This window comes from Nothoprocta perdicaria, unplaced genomic scaffold, assembly GCF_003342845.1.
Source record: "Nothoprocta perdicaria isolate Ctin4 unplaced genomic scaffold, notPer1 scaffold_100, whole genome shotgun sequence".
NCBI lineage: Eukaryota > Metazoa > Chordata > Aves > Tinamiformes > Tinamidae > Nothoprocta > Nothoprocta perdicaria.
The window spans coordinates 776,947-787,487 of NW_020454095.1; the positions used below are offsets into that span (position 1 = coordinate 776,947).

At 39.9% G+C, this 10,541-nt stretch overlaps 1 protein-coding gene across 1 annotated transcript; it reads right to left on the reverse strand.

Annotated features, from left to right (window-relative positions):
• Positions 1-626: 626 nt before the first annotated feature.
• Positions 627-8,197, reverse strand: HTR1F (5-hydroxytryptamine receptor 1F). The gene is made up of 2 exons (XM_026040477.1): positions 8,110-8,197; positions 627-2,109 (listed from the first exon to the last, which is right to left on the reverse strand). Exon 2 carries the CDS (start codon positions 2,070-2,072, stop codon positions 978-980), a length of 1,095 nt encoding a protein of 364 aa, XP_025896262.1. The 5' UTR covers positions 2,073-2,109; positions 8,110-8,197; the 3' UTR covers positions 627-977.
• Between the last annotated feature and the right edge of the window lie 2,344 nt (positions 8,198-10,541).

Below are 10,541 nucleotides of genomic sequence, written 5' to 3' on the forward strand. Positions count from 1 at the left end.
GTGTGGCTGAAAAGAGGGTACATAGCCCTGGTAATTGAAGCAGTATAGAGAAAACTTACGTGCACCAGCTGCTCTGACAACCTCTGACTGCTGAAGCAGTGCCTTGGAGCTCTAGACATGCAACCAAACCATCGGGGGTGCTCTAGCTGTGTGGCTGCTTCACTTGGGTCTACATCCATGCCCACCCTGTGTGTGCAATGGCACAGGGTGCAGGACACTGACTCTCTACAAAACCCTGAATCCCCCTGAATGCCCATCTTGCTGCTGGAGGCTGCAAGGACATCCTGCAGAGCTGCCTTCCTCTGCAGGAGCAGGTCCCTGTGGAGGAGGCAGAGCTGGGGCTGCGCTTGGCTCACCAACGGAGAGTGATACAAGATACCTTCAAAGCTCCTTCCTTTGGTTAGGGATGGCTTGGCTCTGTGATGCAGGCCTGTGCTGAACTAATAAAATGGAGTCAAAGATGTATTTTATATCTGATTTATATTGAGTATCAAAGTATGTGAGATTTTACTTAGAATGTCATTGGTGACTAAGGATTGCTTGTTTTATTTTCTATTTTGTTTCTTTGTTTTGTCTAAAATTCAGGACTGTGCTTCTTACTTTTAAGGCTCTGATTCTGTGGAGACTCRTATTTCTATGTAACTTTGAAAGTGTATGTATTTCTTTCAAGTTTAAGGAAATAAATGTACGGTTAAATTTTGGCAGCTGTGCAGTCTCAGCTAGATGAGGGCCACAACAAGTATACACTACCTTCTCTTYCAGAGCCAAACTGATCCCAGATGATATGTTTCTTTAAGCCTTAGGCGATTTATCCTGCCAATACTACTGATACAAAAGTTACAAGTCATAATGTAGTTGCAGAGTCTTAACACTTTCTCTTAAATACAACAAATATCATCTCAGTCTTATAAATTTGCACAGGTTTAAAAAAAAAACAAAAAACAGTGAGTGTATTCTCCTTATATGAATAAAAGCTCTTAAAGATATTGCCTACATCGTACAAGCTTCTGAAAGGCTTTTTTGAAATCTTCATTAAAGATTGTGTAGATTAGAGGGTTAATAAGGGAATTAATATATCCCAGCCATGCTAGGAAATTAGACATGTCTTCTGAGATGTGACATCTTTCACAGGTATTAACAACTACTTCTTTTACAAAAAAGGGGAGCCAGCAGATCACAAATGCCCCCAAGATCAAACCCAGAGTAGTTGCAGCCTTTCGCTCTCTTGTGCTCGAGATTCTCTGTTTTTTCCAGGACTTATCTTGCTTAGATTCAGACCTGGGGCTTCGTAGGGTGATTTTATCACAGTCCACCAGAGGATCTGATGTCTTCTCTATAATACTGGGCATTGAAGTAAGTTTGGTGCTTCTTTCATTTGCCTCCAGAAGGACTTGTCCATTTACCTCTTCCCTTACGATCCGACTGACGCTCCTTCTGTGAAACGTCTTTGCTGCCTTGTATATCTTGTAATAAAGGATCAAAATCAAGGCCAGTGGGATGTAGAAGGCGCCAAATGTAGAGTAAATGGTAAAAACAATGTGATCATGTTTAATGATGCATTCGTCATCCCTGCTGGCTGTCTGGTGCCGCCAAAACAAAGGCGGCATGGAAATAAAAATGGATATGATCCATACTACTGCGATCATGATGCCAGCATGCTTTGGTGTCCTTTTCCTGGCGTATTCCACAGCATCTGTGATTGCTCTGTACCGATCCAAAGCAATGGCAGAGAGATGCAAGATGGAACACGTGCAGCAGGTGATGTCCACGCTCAGCCAAATGTCGCACACCACTTGCCCCATGATCCAGGTCTCCTTTACAATGTAGACAATACTGAAGGGCATCACTAGGACTGCCACAAGGAAATCAGTCACTGCAAGAGAGCAGATTAAATAGTTGGCAGGATGGTGGAGCTTTCTTGTCACAATTATTGCAGTCATCACAAGGGAATTGATGGCTGTTGTCATTAGGGCAAGCACAGACAGGGTAATAGAAATGAGAATCTTGGATGTCATCCATTTGAACAGTTCTTCTGATGTACTGTTTTGTTCAGTTGCRTTGATTAAATCCATCTTCCCTTTTAAAGGTGATCTTTATCTTAGAAGTTACCTGTTGGAAAGACAAAAACACTTTAGAAAATACATTCATAGTYTCCATGGAATCTTTAGTGTTGTCATCCTAGAAGACTATGGATTCAAACTTACAGGAACTTCACATTTATCATCAGCAACAACTTAGGCTCCAGGAAGAGCTTTTCCTGGCCAATTCTGTGTGCCAATTCTGCCTCCAAAACAGGAGGCTATCTTTCTCCTTGCTCTTGCTGATGGGAGAAGCATGTTTGTGTGGTAGAGGAGAGTGCAGTGGTGCCTGGGCTGATGTAGCTGTGCATGGTGCTGAGCGGTGCTGGCAAGGAGGAGGCTCTCATGCTCCCCAAGGACAGCCCCAGAATTTGCTCTGTGGCACTGAGTCAGCCCTCCTTCTGAAAGCTTACTCTGAATAGATTTTTGTTGCTTCTTGAAGCTGTTTAATACAGCTCATTCTCATGTAATTACTAATATTGCTTTTAGGCTGGTCCCTATCAGCTCTGCTGAGCWATGTAAATGCTTCTGAAAGTTTTAATCTGCAGGGAGCGGGTGTAGTGCTTCTTTTTGCCTGTCATTAAGTCAGTGCATCCATGTCTGTATATAACTAAGTATGAGACATGGTGTTGAGGGAAAAAAAATGAAAGGAGAATATTGTGGTATCAACAGGAGATGAAATAACTTTAATTCTAGAGCCTCCTCTTGGATGGCTCGAAGGTGACACAGTTGAATATTTTGAAGCTTCTAATGGTTGACTTATTGTCTGACTGAAATATCACATACAGGGGAGATGCCTGAGAGCATCACTTCTGCTGAAATTCTGCTCTTCTGTGGTTGCTGTTGTAGAAAACTGCATAGGACTTAAATGCTAGTTGTACTGCTGCCAGTCTCCATGAAAAATGTGCAACTCCTTTTTGGCCATACTGAAAGCAAAAGCATACTTACATGGTATGATGAAATGAGTTGTCAGTTATGTTCTGGAGATGTACAGTTCCACCCTACACCCTTCTCAAAGAGGGTTTCTAAGCTCTCTATAGAATGTAATTGTAAACACAAGTTTCCTGCTTCTTAGACCAGAGCTTGTAATTCTCACATTCACAAGATTTTTGACTTGATTTGATTTTTGATTTGATTTGCTTTCTTGTGTGTGTTTCTTTTTTGTTTTTTTTGACTTGATTTGATTTCTTGCGTGTGTAAGATCTACAAGATGCATCCCTCGGAGAGGGGTTTCTTTGACCAGTTCTGGAGTGAACTGCACTTGTGTTGCACTGGAGGCCACATGTAGAGAAATAAATAATTACAGGAAAAAATAAAAAAAGAGTCTCAATATCATTAAACCTTTTTTTTTTTTTGTATTATGCTGGAGTGGTTTAAAAGAATGCTTATGTGTTGTACATCACCTCAGTCCCAGTTCACTAACTCAATGTAATTGTTATATTTTTTCCCCCCCAGCCGGCGGGGGGAAAATAGCATAACAATGGTTAATATGCTATYGAGCTGTTAAAAACATGGTTTTAGCATTGCTTGGTTAGCATTTAATTCCGTGAAGGACAGGGAAATGAAATAATTTTTACTTATTTATGTAAGCAGATTTTACATTTCTAAGTGGAATTTTGTCTTCTATAGGAGCAGATTACAGTATGCATATTTTGTCTCCCTTTGTCTGTCCCTTTCTCTAAACTTGCAATACACTTCACACTAGCATAAAAATAGTTCTTTCAGCATGGCAGTGTCACCTTAAGACCTTCTGATTCCACACTAATTGCTAGGTTGCACATGTTTTTGTCTATAGCTTGTTGCTTTCCAGAGAAGGAACAAGCACCTATAGTATTATCTGGTGAATGTTCAACCCCTGCTAAACAAATCTTCTTTTCTTGAGCTTTTATAAATACATAGAGGAAACCGTTTGTGGGAGAAACTTAGGGTTTTTTTTGTGATATTCAACAGCTGGCCATATTTGAGACTCATTGTGGTTGATTATCTTATAAATTTCTACTCTTTGGATATTAGTGCTTAATTGCAAGTAAGTGAAAAGCAATTTAGAGATAATGAAATCTGATAAATAGCTTTTGAAAGATTATTCCGTTTGAGCTCTTGAATTAAGGAAGATGACATGGGTAACTTCACAGAGTGACTGTGTAGGAATAAGTGGATTTTCTTGATGCTACAATGACTTGTCGGCCTTTTGCATAAGTGGAGAGACAACCTTATGCTTCTCTATGGTCTAAAGAGTATGAGCTTATATAGCCTGATTTTCTAAAGGTTGACAGCACAGAAACTCAGCAGTATTGAGGACTGCCACAGTAAGTTTTTAATGTCATACTATAAGATAATTGTGCAGGGGGCTCCTCTTGGTGRCATATAACTTGTTCTGTAAGGACATCCTTCTGGAAATATACCCCTCAGTTTTAAAACGAATGTTTAAAAATCCTAGATGTTGCATGTGGTGTCCTTCAAATCCCCAGCAACTGGTGTCTGGGCTGATTCAGGGGGTTCTGGGCAAGCCAAGGAGTGTGGCTCTAAGGGAGGCAGCAGCCCCTCAGCAAGGTTTGCCCTTCACACTGGTGGCTCCCATAGAGCCATCCTGTATGTGTGCTGTGTGGGACTGCAAGTAACTAAGTTTGGAGGCTTTCCTGYCCAAGTAGCGTGGGGAACCTCTGCTAAATGTGGCTGTGACTTGTGCAAGCTTGCTGGGTCGATCATTAGCTAAAAAAAGCTTTTTATAAATATGTTTTATAAATATTAGAAGTTGAAAGGCTGGCAACACCCGTTGATTATTTCTCTTTGGAGAAATCCAGAACTAATTCTGGATTTCCTTTTGCTAAGTTGGATTTGRTTCAGTCATGGCCTTCTGTCCTAAGCAAGCAATTGAACCACTTTCAGGATTAGAAAGGGATGCAGGAGAGTTGGCCTGCACCCCTCTGCAGTAGGCTTCCCTTGTTAGTTTTTGGGGAAAATTCATGTAAGTGATTTGAATCACTCTCTGTAAAACAGCTACATTAGTGCTTTCCTGCAGTCCTGCAAGACTGTCCTTTTGATTCCTTATGTGCCATTAAGTAATTGCAAAACTGAGCAGGTGATGGAGAACCATCCTGACAATTTCTCTTATTCAATCTGTCTCCAGATGGTCTTGCAATGATAAAACATTTCATCTGTTTGTTTTTTGGTCAAACTGATTTGTAAGCCAGTTTACTGATGAAAGGCAGGCCCTATGCCTCTTTTCAGCTATCCTGTATTTACAATCACTTCCTGTGTGGGCTAGCTAGATACTTATGGAGATAAGACTAAAATAATTGTAGAAGGGTAAGGTAGTCATAAGTATGAGCATTGCGTGGGAGCTAAAATTGCTTTTGAAAAACAGCATTTTTACATATAAGCTTGTAAAAATTTTCCCCATGTGGCTGTCTCTGTCTCTAGATACCAATTAAGTGATGTGCCAATGACAGGTAGATTAGCAGTGACCCAGCACATTGTATGCAAGTAAAATGAAAAAACATCCCTCTGGAGTAAATGAATCTGTATAAAGAAGGTAAACTCCTACCAGATCTGATGAGGGAATAGATATTTTGCTGAGCCAAGYCCTATAGTCCTAACAGCTGAGAAAAAGATAAGATTGCTTTTGTTTGAATCTTAGTTGTCCTGTCCTTAAAATCTTTCTTCCCAATGCTTTTTTTGAAGATGCCTTGCATGTCCATAGAACATATGAAGGAAACAAATTTGAAGCATTTGGAGAACACTGTGCGTCTAGTCCAGCTAGAGGTGAACAATCAATTCTTGTCTGAGCACAGGAGCTCTGTTTTCTTACTGAGTGGCAAAGAAAAGTCCATTTTGGCCTCTAATTCAAGGTACAGAAGTTGCATAGTAGACCTTCATTAGATGTTTTTATTATTTATGTCACCAGTTTAAGAGTTCCAGTGTTTACATTCCTAGAGCTAGCCTTAATCTCAGCCAGGTAACTGAGCAGAGCACTCAGCACAATGGCCCTGGTAAGCAAGGTTGCCGCACAGGTGGGCTTAGTCTGCTCCTTTACGTATTTGTCRTGTTTCTAGTTGCCTTGTCGGACTAGAGTGCAGCCCTCTGCAGTTTGTCAAGCTTGCCTGAATGACACCTCCCCTACTTATTGTCATCATATCTGTAGCAACAGAACATATCTGTAGTTGCTTATATGGAAGAATGATGTCTGGAAAGTAATTATGCATTCCTTGCTGCTTCTAGTGTTGAAGTTGAGATTTTTTTTTTTTTTTTTTCTGTCTCCTTTTGGAAAACTAGTCACTCATTTGTGTTTTCTCTTTATTTTATGTTCCTCTGCCATCTGTTTAATCTAGGTAAGGCAGGGGGGAAAGGCGAGCCAGCTTCTCAGCCTGCACCCTGCAACGAGGGAGGAGGAGCAGYGGCAAGAATGCTGTGGTCTGTGGTATGGCAGGCTGGCTTGCATTGAGCAGAGCACATGCCTCCTGAATGCAGCTTCACTGGGTGGATGGCTGGTCAGTGAAGCTGTTCTGGGTTTGATCACTTGGACTAGAGAAAGAGAAGAATTCCAAGCTATGTACATAGCACTGCCAAAAGGAGTTGTGGCTGTGGTTTATTTTTATAGCTAATTAATTCAGGGCATTCTTTTCCCTCTYCTCTTTGAGGTGATTGTGAATCTGCAGTTCAGGCCACTCAGGCCAGTGGTCTGCATAGTTTGGGGAGAAAGAGCAAATTCTGGAGAGCCAGCCCTGAACAACGTCGCTGTTTTGTGCCATCTTTTCTACTGATCATGTTCTGAGCTGTGTGAAGAAATATCTGAGAAACAGAGYAGATTCAGGATGTCCTATCTCCTTGTGTGAGCATTCATGATGGCAGGCATTTTATGAAGGTGGCCAAAAGAAGTATGATTATGTGGTCATGACCTTCTCCTTTGAGGTGTGTGTCCCTTTTGATGAGCAGTTGAGATGTACATGTGAACCCTCCATGTGAGGCTSTAAGTGAGCCATGTGCTACTTAGCGTCACTCCCAGGCCACTCATCTTTTATTTTTTTTTTATTTATTTAAGGACCCGAAAGGATCCATTCAACCCAAATTTTTCTGTCTTGACTTTTAAAAATTCTTTATTTTCAGTTCTGCCGAAGAAAAAGCAACTTTTTTTGTTTTGGTTTGTTTCAAGTTATTTTTTTCCTGGTTAATCAGAGGAGTGATTATTCACCCATCTATCCGTACCATATGTAATATGCACAATCAGCCTCATACTGTGCAAGAACAGCTTTCTTTCATTATTTTTGACCAGTTTTGTACAGAAAAATAAAAATGCAGAACAGTTTTGCTTATGTTTCAGAGCGGTACCTCCCAGGTAAGGACTTTAAACCTGTAGGTATTGCAAAGCAGTGTTTGGAACAAAGAGGTTGAGAGACATTTTTCTTTCCTTTGAACTGTAATAAAATGCATTTTTATTTCTCTCACTTCCCACTCATCCTTATACTTCAGAACCCAATGTTTTTGTTAGCCCTCTGAAAACATGAGCATGCCAAGTGCTAAGTCACAGACCTTTATCACTGATACACCCACCTCTGACACATTCCTACAAGAAGGGGTACAGCCTGAGAAGTTTACTAGAGGGAAACCTAAGCAGTCTCATGGGGAAAAAATATATATAATGGAATATCTCTTGTGTTACCTGACTTCTAAGACAATGTATGCACCTTTTGTTCTAGTTTTGGGGAGTCTGCAGTGATTCATCTAGTTTTATTTGATGCACTGAGCTAGCAAGATTTTCTGACAGCTTACAATGTTGCTTCCACCTTTTCCTTTTTATTTATTTATTTATTTATTTATTTATTTTTGCTATTTTGTTTTATATAGATGGTTAAAGCTTTCATTCAGCTTGAAGAAATTGCCCTACTTACTTCTTGTTATGAAACAAACTATCTTCAAATATATGGCTGAAAAAGGCATCTATTTCAGTCTACCAAACAAGAAAATATCATTTTCAGGCTATCACCCAGGCCAACAGTAGATTCAGTAGTGATTTTTTTTCCCCRTGTTTGCTCACCAGGAAAGCAGCTCTGAGAGAAAATTGGTCTTGGAAGTCTCTGGAGTGGACGCTGCCAAGCCAGGAGTGGACGCTGCCAAGCCAGTAATCTCTGCAGCAGGGGATCTGCATGAAACAAGAGCAGTAAAGGTCACTTACCATTAGAGAGATGTCAAAATTCACAGAATCTACAGTCTCATCCCTGCCCTTTGCCAGTACATGTTATTCTAATATAGGAAGACTGTATGGCACTTTTTACAAAGAATTTCTTGCTACATAGTTAACAGCGTCTTGCCTTGTACATTTCTTTTTCAATGATGTGCCTTGGATTTATTTTTATTTTTATTTTTATTTTTATTTTTATTTTTATTTTTATTTTTATTTTTATTTTTATTTTTATTTTTATTTTTATTTTTATTTCTTGAGGCAGCCTATCTAAAATCAAAAGTGTAGACAGGATTGCTGAGGAGATAAAGGAGGCAGTCACAGTACACCAAAAGTGAAACTTGAGGGGAGGAAGACCTAAAGGAAGGGGAATGGATAGGGAGGAGGGGTGTTGAACTACTTCCCTCATAGTAATTGCTTTTGTATATGTTGCAAACAGCTGTTGAATCTGATTAAACATATGCAAATGCACTAATTTATTTGAAGAATGAGGCTACCAAATAGCATGTCTGTGTGGTGCAGCAGAAGTCTACAATTGGGGTGTTGGAGTTATCTCTGAGCAAGCTGGCATGTTTGTGTAACACAGGGCAAAGATGCTGAGATGATAAAGGGAGCAGATGAGGGGAAAAAGTGTCCAGCTGGCAGGTGGTTTGCTTGGAGTCAGGACAGGGATCTCTGCACCAAGCTTTGTCAGGGGATGGCTGCCCCTGTGATCAGCTGGCATCACCACTCATGGTATAATTCCTGGAGTCCTTTTGCCTTGGACATATTTTTAGGGATACAACACTTTCAAGTAAGCCAGTAGCAGGATAGTGCTAATGTGTCCATGCACTAAATACAGAAACAAGATTTATCTTCTGTAGGAACCTTCCTGAGTCTGTCATATTTCCTGTTGTAGACACTTTGATTACTAAGTAAGGTCCTAAGATCTCTTAAACGTTGTGAACTCATTTTCATTTCTGATAGGAAAATAACAGACTGCCACACACAGTTCTTTCCTTTGCATAAATCTAATGTAGTTGTGACACTTGACATACAGCACAAAAGACTCTGAATGATTTCTTAAAACTTAAGCTGATGATTCAGAAATAATTGTGAAAAACAATTTCGTTGTTGTCTCAGAGATTCAGAACAGACAGCAATTTTCTAAGATTAGCCAACTTCTAGTGACCTATAAAACTTCACTTTGATAAAGCTTCTTAGACTTTTAAAATAAAAATCCTAAGAAACCATTTCAAACAAAATTTCAAAGGTTTTATGCTGTTGCTTTTTTTTTGTCAAAGATCTATTGATGTATGTTTTAAAGCATAACTTTGTAATTATGAAAACCTTCAAAAATGCAGAGAAATTGAGAAATTACCTTTTGCTAGGGATGCATGTAGACAGCAGTTCAGCTCTGTTTTTTAAGTGAGAAAAAGAGTATGTAACATCAAAGAGGGGACAGAAAATCTTTCAGAATTAGATTACAATACTAGCAAAAGTAAGTGATAATCTTAGTAGCTGAGTTTTCTCCTTAAATCATATTTTAAGAAAATGAAGCTTGTACTTTTATTTGTTGTGAAAAGAAGATTTCTTTGAAATGCTGGTGTATTCTTGAAGCATATTTCAAAACATTTCACAAGACTGTTTAATAAAAGGTGTTCTATATCACCTGCTTGTAAAAAAAAGAAAAGTGGATCGGGTGACATGTAGTATTTGCTTGGTGGTGAAGAAAAATATTAAATTGATWGTCTCTAATTGCCAAAATTCATAGACAGCGCATGTGTACTGAGCTATGTCAAAAGAGTTCAGAACCTTCCAGTGTCTGTTCCCTGTAGTTTGTGGGAGAAATAAGGATATTTTGTTATTTTAAGGAAATCCCCTGCTTATTTWTCACGTGGGTGCTAATGATGCCATGGGGAAACTTGCCAAAATAAAGCAAGATTACAGAGCCCTAGGGGTGGCTGTAAAAGAGGTGGGAGCCCAGGTAGTGCTCTCCTCYRTCCTTCCAATGAGGGGGATGGATTCAAGTAGGAGAAAACAGATAGGTGAAATCAACAACTGGCTGCGCCGCTGGTATTGGCAACAGGGTTTTGGCTTCTATGACCATAGGACTCTGTTTGACGACCACCAGCTAGTGGAGCATGGTGGAAACCACCTCACCAAGAAGGGCAGGCGGGTATTTGCCAAAAGGATGGCCAATCTCATTAGGAGAGCTTTAAACTAAGCAGGAAAGGGGACGGGGAGTGTCATATGGACTGGGGAATCAATCCTGTAAAACCTAAGCCAATGGATATCCAACAGGCCTA